At 39.6% G+C, this 25,920-nt stretch overlaps 1 protein-coding gene across 1 annotated transcript in view; it reads right to left on the reverse strand.

The window, feature by feature from the left end:
* ankar (ankyrin and armadillo repeat containing) overlaps positions 1-25,920 on the reverse strand; it is a 113,187-nt gene that overhangs the window by 4,663 nt on the left and 82,604 nt on the right. Inside the window, 4 exon segments of the mRNA XM_048598739.1 lie at positions 3,924-4,033; positions 8,302-8,419; positions 9,415-9,573; positions 15,757-15,879. Coding sequence (XP_048454696.1) covers positions 3,924-4,033; positions 8,302-8,419; positions 9,415-9,573; positions 15,757-15,879 — 510 coding nt within the window.

The following is a 25,920-nucleotide window of genomic DNA, read 5'->3' on the forward strand; positions in this document are numbered from 1 at the left end:
TACTGGCTCCATCCCCTCCTCTTTGACCTGTCTGTCTCCTCTCCACCCATCTTCTCCTCTATCCATCTTCTATCCGCCTCCCCCTCTCTCCCTATTTATTTCAGAACCCCCTTCCCCTCCCCCATTTCTGAAGAAGGGTCTAGGCCCGAAACGTCAGCCTTCCTGCTCCTCTGATGCTGCTTGGCCTGCTGTGTTCATCCAGATCTACACCTTGTTATCTCAGATTCTCCAGCATCTGCAGTTCCTACTATCTCTGTGTCAGAAGTTCTGTTCAGTTTGACATCTGGCTCTGACCCAACTGGAATAATTTCAAGAACTCTCCATGTGTAAGTAAAGGGTGACTTGGTGATGGGATACCAGCCTCTGTGGAGTTATTTCAGTGATTTACATATGCTTCTTTCAATTTTGTATTCTGTATTCATTGCTCAGAATCTGGCCAACTTTACTCTGAGGAGATTAAAGGTAGGCTGGGTGTCTCATCTGTGGAACATCTCCATTCATTCTGCTTGTGTGACCCTCAGGTTATGCTGCCTTGCCATATTAATAATCCTGTCCTGCCTAAATCTCTCACTGACCTTTCTGCCCTGGATCTGCAACGTTCCAAACAAAGCTCAATTTACATTCACAGCACAAACAGAAACTTACTTTTCAATGTGATGCCTTACTGTCTTCTGCACTCAACATTATGATCATTTATTTTAGACGGTAACCTCTGTACCCATTTTCTTTCATTTTTCTTTGCAGGTTTTGGTTTTAACTCATTTTACTTTAATTTTGCTTTCCAGTGACAACTGTTCATCATTACGCCATTTATATCTGTTTTAGTTGCACTATTTATTTCTTTACTGGGCTGGAAATTTACGGTCTTCTTTGGGTGGGATATTGAGGGGGGAATTGAAATGTCTGTCATGCCAGCATGCCATGGTTGTCACTTATTTTTCCCTGCTGCAATTTTACCTGTGGCAGGGGAAACATTGGGTTTCACTTAATTGCCACTTAAGAGCCTCATCCTGCTGCCAATCACTTGTGGTGACAGAGGTGCATATCTGTTCACTAAACTATCCAGTAAAAACTAGTAAGCCCTAGGTTTTGGGGATGGGGGACATAATCTCCTAAATTCTATGCCCTTTAGAGGCTACGTTACATGGCGTGAAGACTCCCACTCGCATATCTCCTTGCTTAGCATTTTCATCCACGCTTCCCCGCCACCCTCATTCCAGAAAGTCACCAGACTTGCTTTTCATCCATGATTCAATGCTGATTGCCTTCCTTTCATCCTTATTGCAGTTTTGGCAGTGGCTATTGCTTGTACTGATGCTGCTGGGACATGAGAATTGCCTGCCCCTGATTGGCCAGCAGCTTTCAAAGGCAGGACTTTCTCTTGGTAAGGAATGGAAATGTCACCTTAATGGTTATGGAGCAAAACAGCAAGCAGCAGCTAGCTAATTCCTGATATTTATGCAAGGAAGCTGAACCAGCAGCCCAGTTTAAAATTCAGCCATTACAGCTCTCTTTTAGTCTTGCCACTGAAACCATTCTGTTCTTTAATCTCTCTTACATGCTCCCCTAATCCAGATCCTTCTTTTTGTTCCTTTCCCACTGTGCCTTCTTTCACTGGCTTAAAACCTAGTACGTTGCTAACTTTTCCTCGTTCTGATGAAAGGCCATTGACTGGAAACATTCACTATGTTACCCTCTCCACAGATGCTGCCTGTCCTTAATACTTTCTCATATTTTCTATTTTCAGTCCCTTTAATTTTTGATTGCAAAATTGCCAGCTTTCAGTATTTATACGAAAATAATTCTCAGGATATGGACACTGCTAGCAATGCTGACATTTAAAATCCATCCTGGGTTGGTTTTGAAAGAGTGGGGGTAAGCCAAGTACTTGAGCTTTGCATCAATGTAGCAAAGATAGCTCAACTATACAGTTAGACTAGGACTTTCTAGATTTTGACCCAATAATAATGAAGAAATGACAATAAACATACAAATTAGAAAGATGTATGATTTGGAAGGCAGTGCAACTGCTGCCCTTGTCTTAGGTGGTGGATATTGTGGGACTGGGAGGTGATGTCAAAAAAAATCTTGGCAAGTTGTTGCAGTGCATCTTGAGGATACTGTACCACAGTGTACAGGTACTGAGGGTACGGATTTTAAGGTGATGGGTGATTTCTGTGATATTGGGTTTTTGAGCATTTTTGCAATTGCACCCATCTGTGCAAGTGAAAAATATTCCCACATACTTCACTTGTTTGCTGTTGTTAAATCAATAAAAACATGACTTAATAGATGTAAAATAACTTTTAAAAGACTTGAACTTAGCAGAACCAGATATGGGGATGTTACATAGTAGTTTTCTGTGTAACATTACTTATTCACTAATTGTCCAATATTTTCATGGAAACTGGGTCTGTCAAGGCAACAGTGCCATCTTTAGTATTGAAAGAGAACGTCATGCATAGGTTTTACCATACACCATTACTCCACAAAGCATTAGCCCTATGACTTGAAGGATATCATGTTGTACATTATCCTTTCTAAATTTTAAGAGGTGTTATGATCTTGTTAGGTGCCCTTAACATTTAAAGGGAAATCCAAACACCCCATACTAGATCACAAGATTTCACATTTTTAAACAATTACAGATTTCATTATACAGAAAATACTTAAACAAAACAAACACAATTAACAATATGGTTTATAACAATTTGTGTGACGCACTCTGTCTTACTTCTTACTTGCCTCAACAATTCTCATACTTTATATCTTAGATTATTTACTTCTGTCAGGGCCGCTTGAAAGTATGCCATAGTCTACTTTGTTAAAGCTATTCTTAGTGATAAGATTTTAATTCATTCTTGCTTAACTGCCGATGCTTCAGTCCCTCACTCTTTTTGCCTTCTCAAAGGCAAAAGCTAACCTGCTGGTTGCTTTCTTTTATCACATTACTTTGAGATCTACTGTAAATTTTTTTCCATTAGCTTGAATCTTCCAGCTTCTTTTCTCAGGAAATCCAAACTAAGATTAAGCACTTCTTGCATTCCATGCAGAAAATTATGAAATTAGCTTTTCCTCTGTTCATTGTACAGGCCTACCAACTGTCATTTATTCTGTCTGTCTTCTCTTAGTGATCCGTAAAGTGCATGCACTAAATCCAAGCGCAACTATCACAGCAAGCACACAGGTACATTGAAAGCAGAGAAATCTCCAAGCTTTACCCATCCAAAGATGTGCAAGTTAGGTGGATTGACCATGCTAAATTGACCATTGTGTATAGGGATGTGCAGGCTAGTTAGATTAGCTATGGTAAATGGGGGTTATGGGGATAGCGGGGGGACCGAGTCTGTGTGGGATGCTCTTTGGAAGGTCAGTGTGACTTGATGGGCCAAATGGTTTCTTTCCACATTTTAGGGATTCTATGATTTTATCTCCACTGCACTGTAGCATGCTTTGGCATGCCCTGAAACAGACCTCTGGTTTAAATATCCCTCATTTAAAATTCTTAAAATTCCTTCTTTGATCTGGTGGAAAAAAATGATTTTACAACTTCAGAGTTTACCAAATGCTTTTAAACTAATTTTGCATGAACTCACAAAACACAAATATCGCTCTGGACTTCACTTACAGCAATGCTGGAGACATCATGTCACCAGTCCTTTGACCAAACAAGCCCACCTCCTGATTATGACCTAAAATTTCTAGCTGTTAACTTCTTAAGTCAACACTTTAGATGTAATAAACTCTAAACTCATTTTAATTACACTTATTTCAGGGCTGCTTTTTCTACAGTTAAAATTTTAATTCCTGAAAGTGTAAGTTATATTCTTCAACACATGAACAATTAACTAAATATTTATTACATGTTAATGCATGCAAAGACATATTCACAAGGTTTATACTTCTGTTTGTTCTTTCCTTACCTGTTCCTTCTCAGAGTATAAATGTGCACAAAGGAATTCGACAGCTCCCATTGTAATAATGGCATCAGAAATACCTTCTCTAGTCTGAGTAAGAGAAGACAGCAGCTGTCCTATAAGGTCATCAATAATTATACAAATGGATTAAAATATTATTACTGTACAGAGTAACCTCTTTAATTCAATTAATCAATAGATCCTGTGTATGAAATAAATTTGAGAATCAAGTATTATTAAATAGCATAAAAGTTCTTGAAGAACTGTGTATATAAATTTAAGAGATGATCTAGAATGAGCAATAAATGAAATTAGTCTAATATCAATTTAGGATTTGCATATGGACAATTGGTATTTCAAACAAGGAAACCATTGGCAATGAGTTCAGCTATAAATTCAAAGACCTCCCATCAATCACTCTTTAGGTTCATAGATCAACATAAAGTAGCCATAGTCTTGCCAGACCATAGTGCTTCTCTCTCATTAGAGAGAGGCAACTGATGGTGGTTTAACCTGAAGGTCACCAAACCTCAGGCTAGGGAAGATTTTGAGTTGGAGAATCCTTTACAGTAACCTCAACCTGTATTGAGTGTGTTGTAAACCAGCCAGCCAACTGAGCTAAATTCAGTTCTGAGTAAACTTGTAAATAACATATGTGCTTGTTCATTCAGGTCCAGATTTCTAGTGCTGTCAATAAATGCACTCATCCAACAATAATTCCTATTGGTTCTGATTAAACAAAAAGGTAACAGAAATGTCTACCCCAATATAATGAGATCAAACTTCAAATTTTGTCTACTTTTGGAGTTTGTTTTTAGAAAATCAATTTTTTAAAGCTGTCTTCATATTCTATATTAACTGAGAAAAGAGAGCACAACGAAACATCTACATAAATGTCATGAAGCTACAAAAAAGCTCATGTAAGTAGAATAGCTTATGTTGTAAAAGGTATGCAAACAAAATAATAGTATAAAGAAGAAAATGATAGGAAGGAAAAAAGGAATGATAGAACAAATAATTTTGGTTAAAATGTAATATTTTGGATATTTATTTTAATTATTGAGGACTGATATCACAATCACAAAGTTGCTTTTGATACTTTTCAGTGTCACAGCATATATGTATTGCAAAGTCAGGTGGAGTGCTTGTGAATTAGAAAGCAGGATGTAAGAATTTGTTGGTAAAAATGATGGGGGGAAGAGTGTATGGTCCCTTTAAGAGGTGATGTTCTTTTCTAAGTTTGGAAATTTAAAAAAGTCTGCAAGCAGCTGCAGATGCACAGACAGTTCTGAAATTGAAAAATATGTATCAATCAGCTACGTGGTTGGTAACCTAGGCTTGTTTTGATATTAAGGCAACAAGCTTGAATATCAGCAAATAATTTAAACCAGGCACTTAGAGACTAAAAACTAATTGAATTTAAATCTGATGGTGTTGACAACCTAGGACCAATCCTATTATAAGAAAATTGACAGGTCATCAGGGGTATTTAAGAAGAGGGTTTATGATAATCAGTGTGACAGTGAACTGCCATCGGAAGAATGAAACTCTGGCTCCCAAAAAAATCTTTAAGCTCTCTGATTAAGCACCATCTAGAAAGTACTACAGTACTCTTAGCTAATATTCCTGACATAAAGATTCAACAATGAAAGAATTCCTGACTGAAGAATAGCATAAAAGGCACAGAACATTCTGAAAGATGCATGCTGACTATAGTTTTGAGAGTCTAAGTTTTAATTTATTTTTCTTATTACTTTGGTTTATGTAAGTGGGATTTGTATTTATTGGAACAGCATGACATTAGAATTTTGTTCTGTTTGGGAATAGTTAATAAAGTTAAGGGGAGTTGTTTGGTTTGTTAGTAGGCCTGTTAATTTGTTCACTGTCAGAGAGTTAGATAAATAAATTGTTAGTTGTTGCTTATGAAGTGAGTATCAGGGATTTCTTTCATTTAACCTCTCCTTCATTATAGATTGGGGGTGAAAGGCAGGTTATACCATTTTTCCCATTTCTTTTAGCAAATTACAAGGCAAGATGAGCTTTTCTGGGTGTTTCGGTTTTAATTATCAGAAGGGTTTCAACCTCCACTCTATAACAAAAAGGTGAAGTCTTTGAGAATGACTTGGTTCAGGTAAGAGGGACTGCTATGTACATGCTGGAAGTCTAAATACTAAGTTTTCATTTTTTTTAATCTCCTTTTGTCCAGATTTCTCCCTTACTTTCTTATCCTGAAGCCAGTGAGTTTTCAATTAATGAGTGCCCTTCTGATACTGGAGAGGGGCGTCAGGTCATTGCATTTACCAGTCCCAAGGCGGGAACAAAAATGGTGGCTTTAAATATTACACAACTGACCTAATTCTGGGATTACCAGCCCCATTCTAAGCACTAGCATTTTTTAATTGGTGCAGGATAAGGGAGATGGCTAAAATCCCAAACAGTGATGTCTCTTTCAGCTGGCACAATTACAGAAGTAGGCTTTTCAGATCTTCCACAATTTTGATGAAGTGGGGTGAGTTTTGGAAGGTGACATGATTTAAATCAGCACAGAGGTCTCATGAACTGTGGAGGGAACCTGGTTTAGAAGCAGGAAACAAGTGGAAGGTAAGTACAGAAGGTGTTGAAAAACATAATGTCATAATGCTTTATCATGAGGCATATACATTTTTTAATACAGTGAGTGATAATAGGACTTTGTTTTGAAATGGTAAATAGCTATTATGTGGCTTCCAGTTTGTCACTTCTGACACCTGGCAAGCTGTCAAGGAATTGAATAGCATTCTGAAAATGGAGAAGTCTTTAGACACATTAGAGTCCCATGTCTAGTTGATAAATTGTTATTCTGCATTGTGCAATAGTGGAATCCAGATCTGATGGTGTGAAATATGCCACTACGCTTTGAAGTTTCTCCTTGACATTCAACTCAGTCACAAACACTGAAAATGCTGGAGAAACTCAATGGGTCTGGCAGCATCTGTAGAGAGAAACAGAGTTAACAGTTTGAGTCCATGACTTTTCTTTGGAACTAAAAGGGGTTGGAAAGTGATTTTAAAAAAAACTTTTGACAGTGTTTGCCCATATTTGTGCCCCACTGTTCCATAATTCATCACAAAATGTAGAAATGTATAAAGTCCCAATGAGAACATTAAAATGACCAAATTTCCTAACTGACTGCTATTCAGGACAAAAGCAAACTACATCCTATTTTCTTACAGTAATGCTAAAAATAATTCTATTTATTGTAACATACAACTTTAACAATAACAGTAAAAGAAAAAATTAAAAATTTATGCCCTGTAGGCTATTCCCCCATCAAAAACCCAAACACACACATGTTTAATCACAATTAAGATAGACAAAAGACAAATGGATAAACACATATACTATGGGTATAAAAAAAATGGCAGATTTACACATTTATACATTTTATGACGACGTGTGGGTCAGTGGGCCACGATTATTGGCTCACTCTCTTCCCAATTAAGGCATGATATCAGAATATTGGCACCCAGAAGACAGTAACTAAAGGAAGGTAAAAGGGTGGATGACTAATTTCTGCTGGTTAATTTGAATGGGTTACTGCAAAGATGTCATAGAAAAGTTTTTGTCTTTGGCTTTTATTGTTAGATAGGGGCCAAGCGGATGCTATTACTGAGTATCTTGGATGGATGTAATGCTGGGTCCCTGTTAATCACTGAAGCTAGATAGTCCACTACCTCACAGTTTGTCTGATTAAAAGGGGTCCAGGATGCCTCCTCTGCCTCTGCCTGCTCTTCTTCCTCCTCCTTTTCCTAAATAGGCTTCCAGATCCTTGAAAGTAATGCATGCAGTAATAATGTGGAGGGTGTGGAGGGTGCAGAAGATTTCCAGGAATTTCGAGACCTATTCTGTCAAATGATGCATTTCTCCCCAAGTGAAGTGCTGGCAGCAGACATGTTGTTTCAGTAGCCAAGTTAATTGTTTCACCTTAATGCAGCTAACTGAATAGATGAATAATGTGCTGATAGCGGAGAAGATTGGATGTCTCAAATCAGAATTAGAAGAAACCTTGCTTGTTTGAATATTACAATGTTTATAAGGGATAGAGATTTGATTTTGTTATAATATTTGGCAGTGACTTGAAAGACTGGTGCTAACTGGGATCAGAAAACTATGCATGCCATAACCAGACTTATGACCAAATATAGTATCAATCAACCTCTAATGTGAACAAGTTATTTATTAGCTATCAATAAATGCCTGAGGTAGATGGCATCTTAATACAAAACTAAATTCTGCAAGATCAATTGATCTCTATAGCATTACAGTCTGTTTGTATTTTCATGGACAGCTTTAAAGTTACAGGTAATTTTAGCGCAGCTGAAAACAACGTAACTATGTATTTTACCTACTACAATGACTGTTGATGCCTTCTTCGACTTGAGCAGATTTACTAAAGTTATAATACCTGTTGCTGAGAGCGTGACCTCATCCATACCTACAATCACCTTAGCTAATATTATCATCTGCATCAAATAGAAAAAAAAACAAGCAGCTTTCAGATTAATTAGAATGTATTTCATGGCTCAATGGGCTAAATGATCTTTTCTTATTCTACACAACCGCATATTCTTTAACTTCTGTAAATTTCATTCACATCTAAATGTCCATCCACATAGTGGCCGGTTAGTCACCTATTTGCAAACTTCACAGTGTCAAGTTTCATTATAAATATTACAGCATATTTTATCATTTGAGTTTGAGCATTTGATTCTAGATAGCACATTCAATCAGTCATGCAGCTGCTTTTTTTTCTGCTAGGAATAAAGTGTATCTACAAACGTTTTGTATTTGTCTACCACACATGTAATTTCTTATTTCTCATCCCACTTCAGCTTGCAATGTGTCAAAAAAAGATTGCATTATAAAACCAATTTAGTATTTCAGAAAATCTTAAACAACTAGAAATATTATCATCAAAATATCAGTTTAGAAATATGAAAAAGAAACCCACAGAGAAAAGTAACATCTTAATGTGTTGTAACCAATGGCATTTTTCACAGTGGAAAGAATTGTGGATGAAGCCTAAAGCTTCCTTGTCCTGCTTTACACTGTCCCTCCTGGTGTAGAGAGCTTTGGTGACTTCTTTGTATTTTAGTAGATTGCAAATTTTGACATTGTCTTTGACGTCACATGCTACAGCTTAAAAGGAGTCCATGGCAAAAAGTTTAAGGGCCATTGCTGGTGGGGTGTGCATGTGCTGCTATAGGCTCAAGCTGTGACTACACCAGGTAACAAGTCATGGTGGCGTCAACAGCTTCTTTTGTGAAGCAAAAGCGCCTTAGACATTGCTTCTCTGTAAAATGAATGTAGGACCGCCTGCTGATAAACCACTGAGAGTATGGCCACTTGTATAAATGGACACACTGCAACTGATTTTCTAGGGCATAAAGATGATTGGCAATGCTAGTCAGACATATAAATTGACTGGAATACAGAGCTCGTTCCTATCGAAGCATACCTGAAATGCAGCATTAACCTGGTCCAGCTCTTCTGAGGATTGTAGAAGATTTTGGAACACTGATATCTCAATACCCCCACACTCATGTATCAAAACCTGTAACTTTGGATTATTCATTGCAAAAAGGGCTAAAGCACTGGCTGCTCGTGAACAGACATCCTAAAAAAAAGGTAAATAATGTTTTACTTGTCATAAGTCAATTCATCAAATTTAATACAGCAACAGAAAACTAAGTTTAATTGATTGTGAAAAATATTTTCATGGAAATTAATAAATGCAATTATACTAATTGTACATAAAAGAATTGGAAGGTCTTGCCGCATAGTAGTAGGATCCCTACTTCTGGGACAGTAGCTCTAGATTCTAGTCCCATGCTTTGACTTGTTGGCTCTGGAAAGTATGTCCAAATTGTGGCCAAACAGATTCAACAACAGCCTATAAGTACTTCCAAAATGCTGGCGGTAAAAGTGGGAGCGATTGCCTGGTCAGCCACCCTGCACAAAGGCAATGGCAAACTGTTGTAGTTTGTTGCTCATTGGTTTGGACTAATCCTATAGATGTCAACCTTTGTCAAGTCAAACATAACGCTTGGAAGTAAGGATGGGAGAAAATACAGACAAACATAATGGAATTTTACAACTGAACTCCACTTGTGTTAAGAAATAAATGTAATTAATTTTAAATTTATACAATAATGCTCTTAGAGGTGTGTCTGCAATCTTTAAAGTGCAGCAATATTCCTTAAATTTTGAAGCATAGTTGAACTTATGGAGAAGTTTTCACAGATCTAGCTGCTTACTGTATTTTAATATCACTATATTAATTTTCTTGGGTGTACTATTTAGTAAATAGGCAATGTACACAATGATGTTAGTAAGGAAGATGTACTAGGAATTTTGAGGAACTTGAAGATAGATAAGTCCCCTGGGCCTGATGGGATTTATCCAAGGATTCTGTGGGAAGTGAGGAAAGAGATCGCAGGGCCTTTGGCGACGATCTTTTTGTCCTCACTGTCCATGGGTATAGTGCCGGAAGATTGGAGAGAGGCAAACGTCATTCCCTCATTCAAAAAAGGGAATAGGGATAACTCCGGAAATTACAGGCCAGTTAGTCTTACGTCAGTGGTGGGCAAATTATTGGAAAGGGGTCTGAGAGATAGGATTTATGATCACTTGGGTAGGCACAGTTTGATTCGTGACAGTCAGCATGGATTTGTGAGGGGCAGATCATGCCTCACAAACCTTATTGAATTCTTTGAAGAGGTGACCAAACATGTGGATGAAGGTAGAGCAGTGGATGTGGTATACATGGATTTAAGTAAGGCATTTAATAAGGTTCCCCATGATAGGCTCGTGCAGAAAGTAAGGAGGCATGGTATAGGGGGAAATATGGCAGATTGGATTCAGAATTGGCTGACCCTTAGAAGATAAAGGGTGGTAGTGGACGGAAAATATTCAACATGGTTCTCAGTTACGAGTGGTGTACCACAAGGATCTGTTCTGGGTCCTCTTCTCTTTGTGATTTTTATAAATGATTTGGATGAAGGAGTGGAAGAGTGGATTAGCAAGTTCACGGACGATACGAAGGTGGGTCACGTTGTGGACAGTGCGGAGGGCTGTTCTACTTTACAAAGGGACATTGATAGAATGCAGAGCTGGGCTGAGAAATGGCAGATGGAGTTTAACCCTGAAAAATGTGAGGTGATTCATTTTGGGAGGACAAATTTGAAAGCAGAATACAGGGTTAATGGAAAGATTCTTGGCAGTGTGGAGGAACAGAGGGATCTTGGGGTTCATATCCACAGTTCCCTGAAAGCTGCCACCCAGGTGGATAGAGTTGTTAAGAAGGCATATGGTGTGTTAGCTATCTTTAATAGAGGGATTGAGTTCAAGAGCTGTGAAGTTATACTCTAGCTACACAAAAGCCTGGTTTGGCCACATCTGGAGTATTGTGTCCAGTTCTGGTTGCCTCATTACAGGAAAGATGTGGAAGCATTGGAAAAGGTGCAGAGGAAATTTACCAGGATGTTGCCTGGAATGGAGGGAAGGTCTTACGAGGAAAGGTTGAGAGAGCTAGGGCTTTTCTCTTTAGAACAATGAAGGATGAGAGGTGACTTGATAGAGGTGTACAAAATGATCAGAGGTACAGATAGAGTGGACAGCCAGAGACTTTTTCCTCGAGTGGATGTCGCTATTACAAGGGGGCATAGTTTTAAAGTGAGTGGAAGTAGATATAGGGGAGATGTCAGAGGTAGGTTCTTTACTCAGAGTGGTAGGGGCGTGGAATGCATTGCCAGAGAGGGTAGTGGAGTTGGCCTCATTAGGGGTATTTAAGCAGCTATTAGATAGGCATATGGATGATAGTATAAGGTAGTGGTGGAGGTTAGATAGACCTTAGGTTTAGGGTAAAAGTTCAGCACAACATCGTGGGCCGAAGGGCCTGTACTGTGCTGTACTGTTCTATGTTCTAAGTAACACTACTTCATGTTGTGGGAATTCCTACTTTGGATTCTGAAATAACTCCACAGAAGCCAGCATACTGTCACCAAGTCAAAAGTCCTTGACATGATTCAGCCTCGTCAGAGCCAGCTCTCAGAGTGAACAGAGTCTCTGACAATCCTGTTTATATCTGTCAATCAGGGCTCCCCGACTGGACCAAATTAACCGCCCCAATCAGGGAACACATATCCTATTAGGTCCACCTGGCTAACCTCATTACAATCACTCCATCTCTCCCATCTGAATCCGAGAACATAGGCCAGTTCTTTTTTTTGTTGTTGTTCCTTCTGGGCTGTTTTAGCACTGGGTCAGCTTCCTCCAACTTTGCCTTTGAGACAGGTGGCGTGTAACACACAGTAGCTTGTCCATGAATGGACGGGGGGAGGTGCAGACAGTAATTTCTATCCTTGTTGGCACTCTGGGCACTGCCCCATCAATGCAACTATGTCTGCATTCAATCCTGGCCACCAGACATAACGTCTTGCCAGCATCTTTATTTTGAATGACCCTGGTGTTCAGCCAGTGTCTGGTAGCTGCCTTTGCTCGGGAGAATCACTCTTGCCCCCCTTTAATAAAATGTCTCCATAATAAAACAATTACGGATTCTTCTAGTGGCGGTACCACTGGCAGTGTATTTGCCAGTGGAAGGCAGTTCAATGTATCCGCATTTGCTACTTGGCCTCCCTTATGGTGTTCCAACTTGTGATTATACGCACTAAGTATTAGAACCCACTGCTGAATTTTTCCTGAAGCAATGGGCGGCACTGCCTTGTCCTCTTTCAGTAAACTGATCAAGAATTTGTGGTCTGTTATTTTTACAAATTTGTGTCCATGAAGGTATTGGTGACTTCCTGACCGCCAAACATGACCGCTAAACCTTCCTTCTCTATCTGGACATATTTATGTTCTGCATTAGCCAAAGTCTTGAATGCTTATATTAATGGGCGTTCCTCTCCATTGGGCCATCTATGAGCTAATAATAGCCCGATGCCATACAGGGAGTCATCGTACGTCAATGCCAGATCTTGCTTGAAGTCGTAGTGTGCCAACACTTTAGATATGATAGTTATTTCTTCTCAGAAAGTTATGGCTTGTCTAGACAACCATTTCCAAGGCTGACCCGTTTTTAAGAGTTGTTGCAAAGGTGCCAGATTGGAGGCCAGGTTATATGTGAACATTTCGTAATAATTCACCAGCTTAAGGAAAGACCTAAGGTCCAGTATAGATGTGGGAACCGGGGCACCTTTGATTGCCCACACTTTATCTTCCAATGGGTGTGAGCTAGTCTTGTTGACTCTGTAGCAAAATAGGTCACTTGGGGTGCCTGGAACACACATATATTTCCCTTCTAAGGTGTATGTCCAACTATGAGAAATGTCTAAGGATTATGCCCAAGTTCTCTAAATATTCCTTATTGCCTGTTGTTAGGATATCATCTAGATAAATGGCGACTTGGGGTAGACCTTGCATAATGTTCTCCATTGTCTGCTAAAAAATGCACAAGCTAACAATGCCCCAAATGGCAGTCTTCTATATTGGTACAAACCTTTGTGAGTATTATTTGTAACATACTTCTGGGAATCCTCATCTAACCACAATCGCAAGTATGCATGGCTCATGTCCAGCTTCGTGAAGTTCAGCCCTTCTGCCAGCTTAGCATATAAATCCTCTATGTGAGGATTTGGGTATCTATCCAGCTGCAAAAAGTGGTTTAACATTTGTTTAAAATCCACACAAAGGTGAACTAACTTGTCTGACTTCACGATCAGTACGACCATTCTGGAAACTGGACTGGTTCAATAATTCCTCTGCTTTCCAGCCTTCTGATTTTATCCATAAAGCAAATGGCACTGCACAGGCCTTGCAGAATTGTGTAATTCTTTTCTAATCAACATGTAAAGTAGCCTTGGCTCCTTTGATTGTCCCTAGACCTTCCTGAAAAACTTTTGGGTATTTAATTAGGACTTCACTCAGATAGCCATTATGGATTTGAAAAATTTTTAAGCCAATCTAGGTGGATCTTCCTCAACCAATTTTGCCCTAACAAGCTGGGGGCCGAATCTTTTACTACAATCTGTGGTAGGTGAACCAGCTGCTTCTCATGAGAGACTGGACCTGAAGTTGTACCATTAATCTGGAAAGGTTCCGTGGTGTAGGTTCTCAGTCTAGCCAAAGTCTTGCATAAACTTAAGGGTTGGAATCCAGAGCAAATTTTGTTAAAGACAGGTTCTGTTATTACTGAAACGACTGCACCAGTACTGACGTCAATTAGAACTGGACGACTATTTAACCAGATGTTTATTTTGATTGGTTCTGATTTGAGTGTTGCAAAGCACTTTAACTGTTCCAAACCTGATGTAGGTGGACTTTCCAGGGTGTGCACTCTCCTACATACTGGCTTATGAGTTCTCTTACTCAATTTAGATCTAGTGGGATTCTTTTATTGTCCGGAATCTGCATGCTGGCAACAACTACAATGGCTTGTTGGCCTGGATCCTGAAGAAAATGTTAACCATTTGGCTGAGGCCTGTCTTTGTTTGAGAATTTTGCTATGGGCTGACCTAAAGTCCCTTTGTTCAGAATATGCAATTGCCTTCATTCAAGTGGTGTTCTTTAAGTTCAGTCAGACTGGGGAGGCTGTCCACTTCCATCAGAATACCTGGAAATCAAATGCTCCACTTGCTGCATTTTCCAATGATAAAGCCATTTGTAGTGTCTGTTTGAAGACCAGCTAGGCTTCAGGTAGAATGCACTTTTGCATGGTTACATCATTATTCCCACATACCAAAAGGTCTCCTAGTATCTCATTAAAGGTTAAACCAGTCACATGCCTCTGCGCGTCATCTTAACCTCGTCAAAAAGCCTGACACAGACTGCCTTGGTTCTCGAATTGCAGAGTAATACCGATGGCGTCTCAGAATTAGATGAGGCTTGGGATTGTAATATTCCTTAACAAAATCCATCAACTTTCGAAAGGTTTCAGTACTTTTGCCTCGAGGAATGTGAGGCTCCTAATAATCGAAAAAGCTTGTGTCAAGGAGAATTAGTCATTGCTTTTCATCTGCCCCAATGTCATTTGCCCAGCAAAATAACGCATTCTTTCCACATACTGGGCCCAGTCTTCGACAGCAGGACTGAATGAGTCAAGCTTCCCAAATAACAGCATGATGTCAGAAATGCTTTCCCCAACTCAAAGATAACTGTTGCAAGTGAATTTCTTCAGGATCATTTTTTCTCATTGCCACTGAAATAACTCCACAGAGGCTGATATCCCATTACCAAGTCACCCTTTTATTTACGTGTGGAGAGTCCTTGATACTGATCCAGCTTCCTCAGAGCCAAGCTCTCAGATTGAACAGAATCTCTGATTCTCGCCTTTATATCTGTCTGCCATGACTCTTAGAACATAACATAAGAACATAAGAACATAAGAACTAGGAGCAGGAGTAGGCCGTCCAGCCCTTCGAGCCTGCTCCGCCATTCAATAAGATACACTGCACTGAGTATTGACAAATTTTCCCTATCTAATTTTCTGTATTATGAAATCAAAAGTGTCTCCATGCTGACTTAGCAAAACATGGAACAGAAAGTTAATCTGAGACCCACCCGCCTAATCTGTATGAATTTCCTGGAATTCATATTGTAGCTTTGGTGATTTTCTTTCAATCATAATTGAGCTAATTAAAGATATTTTAATGAGCTAAATAATCATTTTGGTAGCTATTTACCACAAAATGCAATATATTAATGAGATATTAAATTAGGATGACAGTGTTGTGACATCACCATTACATGAATGTGGTCCTTCATAAAGTACGGTTCCACCTAATTTTCTGGAGCTTACTTTGTCAGTAGCAGTAAGATGGTTGAGTACAATCTTGATGTTGAAACCCTTTTCCTCCATTAACAGCTTCTGTAGTTCATTGTTTCCCAATACAATGCAGGCCAAGCTGTAGATCACTTCAACCTATACAGAGAAAGTCAAAGTAGAAATTATTGATAAATTATCAGAATAAAAAAACTTTATTTTCTATTCATCAAGTCGTATATCTACATTTAATCATGGACAGTATTTCTAAACCATGACCTCTAGAAAAACACAACTGAACGAGAACATCGCCACCTGCAAATTCCCTCCCAGTAACACACCATCATGAATTGGAACTATATCTCCATTCTTTCACAGTTGTAGGACCACAGTCCTCGTGTTCTCACCCTAACAGCATTGTGGCTGTACCTACTCCACATGGACTGCTGTGTTTTAGGAAGTTGGTTCATCTTCTTGATGAATTGGGATAGGCAATAAATGCTAGCTTTGCCAGCAATGCTCCTATATTATGAATGAGAGAATAAAATAAATCCTTTTTTCGTAAAACTTTACATATTTTCATAGTTTTTATTAAGTTTACTGCCTGGAAAAAATAAAAGCCGCTAAACTATTTCTGAATGTCCTTTGGGAAGGAATTAAGGCATCCTTATCTAGTCTGGGTTGCATAAGATTCCAGTGCCACAACAATGTGGTCGACGCATAAAGACTTGTGAAATGGCCTACCAAGCCAATCCATTCAAGGGCAATTAGAGATGAGCAACAAATTCTGGCCTTGTGAACAAAGCTGACATCCTATGAAAGAATGAACAAATATTGAACCCCAAGAAAACACATAATTTACTTTGAAAATGTAATAAAAGTCATATAAAAATGGAAGACTTAAACATTGTTCACTGAAAATTGCACCAACCAACTATATATTTGAGATGTTTATTAGCACACTCACTCTCGTCTAACCTATGCGACTGCAATTTTTTTGTTTTCGTGTCAAAGGGATATGATGTGCTATCTGCACAGTTCTAGCAATGTGCTTTTGAAATATAAGTATTAATTATTTTTGTCCTCAGCAAAAGAAAATATGCAGTAATTGCAGCAATTACATAAGGACTTTTATTGACTCAGGAGCTATGTTATATTTTATGTATTAAGCTGAAGGTTGACAATGTGGAATGATTCACTTTTGTAGCCAACTGTTTTGATTATATACAGCATTATTCTAGTTAATCTAACAGCTGTTGCTTTCTTTCAATGAAGAGTGTGACAAAGCAACAAAATGTCATACAATTAGAATTTCTCTTATTCAGAACCCTGGTTAAAACTACGTTTTAACATTATTAAGCCATTATTGAATTAAAACAGCAACATAACTTTTGGACACTTTATCTCACATTACTCTGCAATCAACAGCTGAAGAACAGAGCAGCTGGTTGATTGGCTTTAATATCTTTCATTCCCAGCTCTAGTGAAAACAGCTGATCCTTCTTCTAATGATTTTCTTCTGATCCATTGACAAGCTGTTATATGTCATGTTATAGTTGCCATTATGCAATTGGTCTAAGTGCTTTAGATAATAAGAAATTGGGCACTTCTCTAAGCAGGAATTTTCTGCATTGTAAAAAACTTGTAAAATTTACTAATACAGCACAGATTTTCTCTCCTTGTAATAGCATAAAAAATTTTAAAAATAATCTGTGGAAGCACGTAGGTTACTTGGTCCAGGTTCCCATGTTGACGTTTCCAGTTAGCAAGGTGGAGCCTGATGCGGCCTATCATCTGTTCAAGTGGTTAGAAAGAGTAAGCGTTCCTGACATATTACAAACTGACCTTAGTCTGAGAGGTTTGCAAAGTGGGAGGTCATTGGGGTATTTGTCCTGTTCATTGCATAGAAGGGTTCAAATGGATGATTGATGTAGCGTGAATTACCAGCCCCTTGATATATCATCAGGGAGTAAGCTGTTCAGCCTGCTCAACCACTTAATAAGGTTATAGTTGATCCGATTCTAATATCAAATTTACATTGTTGCCTCTTTTGTTTATGGTTTTATGCCAACATCCATAAATTTAGGTTCAAAACATGCTAATTAATGAGAAGGCAGGGTCAAGAACTTCCTTTAGGCTTGTGCTCCTTTATATCGCTTCTTATTCCTTGCCAAGGCTAAACATTAAATACATAGATTCAGAGATCTATACCTGGCTTGGCTGTTATTGTTACATTTTTGAAAGACCATTCTATGAACTCTACCATCTAATGCTAATCAGTCTAGAATCATAGAATCCCTACAGTGTAGAAACAGGCCCTTCGGCCCAACAAGTCCACACCAAACCTCAGTGGATCCCACCCAAACCCACACATCCCTGAACACTATTGGCAATTTAGCATGGCCAATCCACCTAACCTGCACAGCTTTGGACTGTGGGAGGAAACTGGAGTAAACCCACGCAGACACGGGGAGAATGTGCAAACTCCACACAGACAGATAGACAGACACCCGAGGCTAGAATCGAACCTGGGTCCCTGGTGCTGTGAGGCAGCAGTGCTAACCACTGTGCCACCGTGCCGCCCCTAACTACTCTCTGCATGTATTTCCAACTTCAGTATGGCTATACTTTACGCTTTTGCCTTGCTTTCCACACCCAGTAAGAAGTAGTTCATTGACACCGTCAGGTTTGGGTTCTAAAACTCTTACACAAAACTGCTTACCCCTGATAAATTTTACCTCCTTGCTAACCAAGAATCTATCCACCTCTACCTTAAAAATATTCTATTACTCAGGTTCCATTGTCTTTTCAAGAAAATAGTTCCAAAGACTCAGGATCCTTTGTGATTAAAAAAACCATCTTTGTTTTAAATGGGAAACCGCTTATTTTAAAACAATGAACATTGGTTCTAGAATCTCTCATAAGAAAAAACATTCTCTCCACATCTACCTTGTCAAGACCCCTCAGGATCTTATGTGTTTCCATCAAGTAACCTTTAACTCTTTCTAAGCTCCAGGACACATAGCCTGTCCCAACTTTCATCATAAGACAATCTACACATTCCAGGAATTGGTCTAGTAAACATTTTCTCAACTGCTTCCAATCATTTATATCCTTCCTTAAATAAGGTAACCAATCCTGTACATAGTACTCCAGTTGCAGCTTTCTAAATTACTTGATGTTATTGCATATTGGTCTTTTGAGATTGATGCACTCACACACCCAGATCTTTTTGCACCTCAGGGCACTGCAATTTCTCACAGTTGGGATAATATGCTTTTATATGTTTTCTGCCAAAATGGAAAATTGTGCATTTTCCTATATTATACTCCATTTGTCACATATTTGCCCACTAATTTAACCTATCTATATCTATATACCAGTCACTTCCTTTACAATCCTAGGATGAAGTCTACCAGGAGGCTAACAACTCCAACAATTGACTTAGTAAACTTCCCTGGTACTTGTAGTTTTCCTGTGTTTTCCCTCACTTTGATTTCCTAATTATAGCTACTTCTGGGATATTACGTGTATAACCTACAAGGCTAGAGTGAAGACTGATGCAAAATGTCTGTTCAATTCATTAGCTGTCTCTTTATTTTCCATCATCAATTCCTCGGACCCTCTTTGTAAAGTACTAATGCTCACTATAATGAAACTTGATGTAAATGCTTTGATGTAACTTTCCCAGCCCCTGAATAATGTTAACAATGATAGGTCAGTTGGTGAAATATGGTGAGTTGGAGAGATTAGATTCTCAAAGTTGAGAAAAAAAAGTCTGATTTTCGACTCAATTTTTAGTGACAAGAATCTCGCCAGTGAGTGGTGAGAGTCCTATTTTCATGTATTAATATCATTATTACCTAATACCCCTTCATTTATACGTTGTTTGCTACTTTACCAGACAGCGGAGAGAAATTAGGTAGTGACAATTCCAAGCCAGCAATCCTCAGCATCTCAGGCATGCTCCATGGACAGTGACAGCTTGTATCCTTCATTCAAGGAGGTTGGCATTGGACAGACACCAACCACACCACATCATCATGGCACAAATCATTATAATACAGTTCATCACTTCAATTTTGCACTTTGAAGCTCACTGACACCTTACATTGTAATGCTGTTGCCAGGCCACTTTGCACACAGGGATAGGAATCTATCTTACGTAATGGAACAGAGTGCATTTCAGGATTCCTTAGGGTTCACTCCCTTTAATCCTGGATGCTCACAGCATCTCTGTCATACATTACCATTTCATTCAGAACTTACAGCACCTTAGTATTTCTGTCTTCCCTTCCTTTTCCGCGCAGGCATAAAGTAAGGCAGCTTATGGTTGCCAGCAATGATGAGTCAGGGGGTGGTCATCTTCCTGTATGGAACCATGCTGTGTCAATGTCACAATTATAGCACGTGCCAGCATTATACATGACAAACACACTGCATATGCATCAACCAAATGTCAATGTCACAAACTCTAAAGGGAGTAGTCCTTAGTTGAGCAAATTCAGATGTCAGGGTCTATGAGTACAGTTAATCAATGGCATCATCCAAAATCAATCCAGGGGCTTGGATACAGATCATGAGGCACTTGGAGCAATTAGGGTCAGGCCTTATCATTACAGTCTGATCAGTCCTGTATGTCCAGTGAAATCAGTCTGGGATTAGCAGTAAATCAGTCTGGGAGCACCTCATATATTAGTCAAGGCCCTGTTCACTCATCAGTTGGGACTGTCTTTCCAAGTCAGTCAGGGAAGCAGATCATAGTCAGCTTGGAGATGTGTTTGTTGGATTTCAAAGCAGGGTTATCAGAGATCAGTGCTGTGGTGGGGATGTCAATTGTGGGGAATGGAGGCAGCAAGCTGAGATACAGAGAAGACAATAATTGTGAAGGAGGGCATCTCAACATATAACAGTGGGAGACATTACAAAAATGCACTGCGAGAGTGGGGTCATTAGTAGTTACCACTATTCTGCCTTTGATGGGGTGAGCAGTGCATAACTATATCTGACCTAACTTAGCTGTATGCCTGAGGCCAAGGGGTAAAGTGGGGAGAAGAGCAGTTCAGTGAAAGTCTTGGGTGGGAACATGAAGAAGACCAGGGAGTTGACAGGGACAGCAAAAAAAGACATGAAATGTTGAGGAGGTAACCTAGATTGACAGGCTGATTGTACAACTCATTCCATAAAGCACTACCTGTGTTGCCTTTCAGCTTCATTCAAATCGCAAATGAGCAATTTAAGTGAAAAATGGCTACACCATATCCAGAGTGGGCGGAGTAAGCGCTTTATTCTCTCTGAGGGAACAGCTGTATTTTTGGATGATGTGAAATCCTTCAAGGAGCAATAGCATTAAAAGGTACAGATAAGTTACGTCTATTATCAAATACTTCTGTATGTGTGAACCTAATGCATTGATCAATCGTCTTTACAAAAAAATCTGGCCTTGATCATTTCATTCCATTTCATATTGTAAAATAATTGTAGTAATGACTAAGTAGCATGAGTAATGACAGGTAAATTGTAAAGTTTCATTTTAGGTCCACAATTTTCATTCACATTCCAAGGTTTTATAGTTCTAGTTGACACACTGCTGGCAAGATGTGATTTCACTCGGGAAAATCTCATTATAGCGAAGAAGGATGAGAAGTGACTTGATAGAGGTGTACAAGATGATAAGAGGCATAGATAGAGTGGATAGCCAGAGACATTTTCCCAGGGCGGAAATGAGTATTACGAGGGGGCATAATTTTAAGTTGATTGGAGGAAGGTACAAGGGAGATGTCAGAGGTAGGTTCTTTACATAGAGAGTGGTGGGTGCATGGAATGCGCTGCCGGTGGTGGTAGTGGAGTCAGATACATTAGGGACATTCAAGTGACTCTTGGATAGGCACATGGATGATAGTAAAATGAAGGGTATGCAGGGTAGTTTGATCTTAGAGTAGGATAATAGGTCAGCACAACATCGTGGGCCGAAGGGCCTGTACTGTTCTATGTTCTATGTTCTTAAAATGCAGAGGAGATTCATCAGGAAGTTGCCTTGGCTGGGGTATTTCAGCTATGAAAGAGACTGGAATAGCTGGGGTTGATTTTCTTAGAGCAGGAAAGGTTGAGGCTGCATTTGATTTAGGTGTACAAAATTTTTAGGGACATAGATAAAGGAGGTAGGAACAAATCTTTTGCCCATGTAGATGGATCAACAACTAGGGCTTACATCTAAGGCAAAAGGGAAGAGATTAAAAGGTGATTTAAGGAAGATTTTTTTTTCACCCAGAGGTGACGGGTATTTTGAAATCACTGCCTGAAAGGGTGGTGCAGTTGGGAACCAACACAACATTTTAGAAATATTTATATGATCACTTGAAGTACCATGACATACAAGGCAATGGGCCAAGTGTTGGAAAATGGGACAAGAGTAGATATGTGCTTGATGACTCAAGGGCTATGAAGGACCAAAGGGCGCCTTTCTATGCTGTAAAACTCTATGACTAAAGCCTGAACAAGATGCAGAAGATGCTCACCTCCACTTTGGATTATAAATTGTCGACGGCATTATCTTTATGTAATACGGACTTTCTTTGATAATGTGGAGTTAGGTTGGAGGGAGAAGTTCTCATTATTGCTATCATACTAATAATCTCCCACTATATGTATACGACATGCTTCATTAGCCATGGGAGGAGTTGAGAGAGTGGTCTAGCAGTAATATTCCTGGAGTAGTAATCTAGAACCTCAGTATTTCATTCTGGGGAGATGAATGTGAATCGTACATATCATAGATAGTGAAATATGAATTCAATAAAAATCCAAAATTACAATGATAGCCTAATAGTGACCACGTAACCACTGTTGATTGTCGTAAAAACCCATCTTGTTCACAAATATCCTTTAGGGAAGAAGACTTGGCATTCTTATTTGGTGTCACCTACATGTGACTTCAGACCCACAGCAATGTGGTTCACTCTTATCTATCCTCTGTGCAAGTAGGCATAGGCAATAAGTGCTTGCCTAGCCAGTGATAGACATCCAATGAATAAATTTTTAAAAAGGCAAACATCTGAACCAGTTTAATGATGTCAAACTTCCATATAGAAGCATCTCATGACCATCCTTGTCAGAGGCCTCCATGTCCTGATTTTTTGACGACACTGTTTAAAGGTCTGTGACTGCGAAATGAACACGTTACCGAAGAGCTGTTCTAGTCCTGATATCATCCACGGAGGCTCAGTGAAATCATCCACAATGCATGATGCATTTAACATTGGTGGAGTCCTGCGACTTTCGATCTAGTTTCACAAGTGTCCTAAGAAAACTGACTGCTGCTTGTGTGTTTGTGTATTTTTAATAAAGATTAACAGCTGACAGCATGGGATCCTTTTCTTCCTGGGGCTGAGCAGGTGCCCAGTCTCTGGCAGTCCTCTGAGTGCCACAGACCTGGGGTGTTTGTTCCACAGCCATCTGTGCAAACATGGCAATGGTGTACTCACCAGATTATGCTCTTCACTCTAATCTATCAAAAATATCTATCAAGGAGTCTGTATCTGAACTGATAGATGATGTAGGAGACAGCTTTACTTGTGCATCCTCTGAGGATGTGTCTTTTTCTCAGAGATGGAGGAGGGGATCCGATGTCTGAAGGGTTGCTGTCTTCTACATGGAAACTGTATGGAATGCCACCAGTGCTGCCTGAGACAAGAGTGAGTTTCAAAATAAGGCTAGAAACTTGAGCATGTGAAGAATACATTTGCTGTATTTGTAATGGGGTGCAGCATGGCATTTGACAAGGAAACACACTTTGTTGCCATGGCATGGATGTCTTGGCATTTTCACATGAGTGGTCATGGTCCTCTCCCACTATTCAAAGAATTTTCTCCTTGAAGTGGGTAAGGACACAGATGCTGGGCAACCTACTATTCTTGGCTCTCTTTACCTAATGTGGACTATTTTTGCATGCAACAATTACATAGAGCATCTGAATGAGATGAAAGTGGTTGATGCAACTGTTAGTGCTGTTCAGGCGGAGGAAAGTTGGTGCCGTATCCTGAGAGATTGAGTAGGAAGCGCAGATGGCCTGCAGGGTCAGCTCCCTGAGCAATTGACTGAGGATGCTGAGTCAGTAGTGACAGTGGTAGACCATGAGCCTTGGTGAGAGTGGGTGCAATGGCAGAGATAGACTAGGTGTGAGGTAGCAGAAAGAATGTGATGGTACTTAACCTTGCAGAGTGCAGAAGTTTGTTAATCTTCTTCCTATATTGCTGAGTGTTTTCCAAACTGTGAATGCTTCCCCCACCCAAGTTGCAACTTCAGACCCGCCTGATATACTTTGGTGCCATAGTTTCTGACAGTACTCAAAGAAGATGGCAGCTTTCTGCTCCACCACCCTCCAGGTCCCTGTCGGTGAACCAGGATGCCAACCTTCCTTTCTCAGCCATGTCCTTTGGAATTGTGAGCAAGAGATTGTGAATAGCAGTTCCTGACTTGTAGTGTTTGATCTGGCATTAATCTTGGAAGGTCCCAAAAGCGTCAAGTACATCTGCTGCTGGTGAGGGCAACATAGCATGGGTGTGGTGCCTTTGGATTGTGGTGTTTACACAATGAGATGAGCTGCGGAGAATTGTGTGAAATACTCACTGGAGCTCATGGACAGAAACTGTCCATGAAACACCCTGAAAATGACACTGAACCAATGGAATTCAGCCCTTACTACATGCATAGCCACAAGTGCTTAGCGTAAAGTGACAGTTCTTGTCGGGTGCACTGCTCAAAAAGTAGCTGGTCTTCTTAAGATGGAAAATGGAGCAGAAGAGGAAGAGGAAGACTTAGTGAAGAGCTCCTAATACTTCATTTATAAACAAAGGTGAAGTTATAGGAGAAATCTTGATCATGTTTTAACAAAATGTCTGCAGTTGAATGTATATTGTACAAGTTACCTTTGTGGAAAATAATAAGTAGAAACTGTGTAACTGCAGAAAGCTTGGACAGAATGCTCTAGCAAAAGGCGAGCCTGACTCCTAAAATGGCAAGCGCCCTGGTGCTTGAGTAATATGATTGGAGGAAAATAAAGGGGGGCGAGGTGGGAGCAGATATAAAAGAATGAGAATGTGAGCCCCAGGTGGGGCAGTTGGAATTGGAAGGAAAGGGGTAGAGATCGATTACTCATGTAATGTTTGAAGTTTGACCAATAAAATTAATAACTAACCATCCCTGGTGATCTTGTGTGTGCTTTGTTATGAAAATTTCAGACCCAACGATTCTGGCGTAGTCGGCAGGATCGCAATAGGACTGAAGAGGGAAAGGCCCAGCTGATTGCCAATCCCCGAATTGGCATCCAGAGGTAAGGACTCCTGCCTTATAAATGTCCTCGGGTGAAAGTGACAGCCCAAAATCCCCTCGTCTGACGCGATCTGCAACTGAACATGGTCCTAGTTGAACTTAATAATGAGAATACTGACGTCAGTAGCGACAGGTTTAATCCTGTCTTTGGCTCCCTAACAATAGTCCATATCAGTTCAAACCATTCCCGAAGCAAACACCATATCCAACCCTCAGAAACCGACGACCATTAAGGGCGGACAGGTGAAGATGAACTACTCCAAAACCTAAAAGTTTATATTAAGCAGCATTTGATCTACCTACCACCTTAAATAAGATTTGGCAAAAGTATAGAACCTCCATGGGACAATGGTCCCTGGATGATATAAAACATGTCTGGGATAATACGGCCTGACTTAAAGATAAAGTACGTACCTGTTGGTCATTATGTGTCATGCGGCAAATCAGACAGCTAATCACGACTGTGAAATTAGTCATTTGAAAGGCCAACTGAAAGCTGTCTGTGCTGAACTGAAAACCACAAAGCTAGAAGTCCACAAAGAACAGGATACTCATTCCCATACAGATTCACCCCCCTCCGTATCCAAGTGCTCCTTCTACCACACAATCTTAGAATCAATTGGTCCCTAAGATTCGGCCTTTACTTGATACTGAAAGACACAGTTCCGATCATAATGATTTGGACCATGAAGATAAACAACTCCAAGCCTTTAGTTTAAGAACTTTACAAACTAGAAGTTAAAAGAAGGAAAAAAACAGCTGATAAAGTGGGTAAGATCAAATATGAATACGCCCAATGGGTAGAATACAAACTAGCCAATTCAAAATTGATAGAAAGGTGGTCTAATGAGCTCCCTCATCCCAAAAAGA

The sequence above is a fragment of the Rhincodon typus genome, chromosome 7 (assembly GCF_021869965.1).
Source record: "Rhincodon typus isolate 14 chromosome 7, sRhiTyp1.1, whole genome shotgun sequence".
Lineage (NCBI taxonomy): Eukaryota > Metazoa > Chordata > Chondrichthyes > Orectolobiformes > Rhincodontidae > Rhincodon > Rhincodon typus.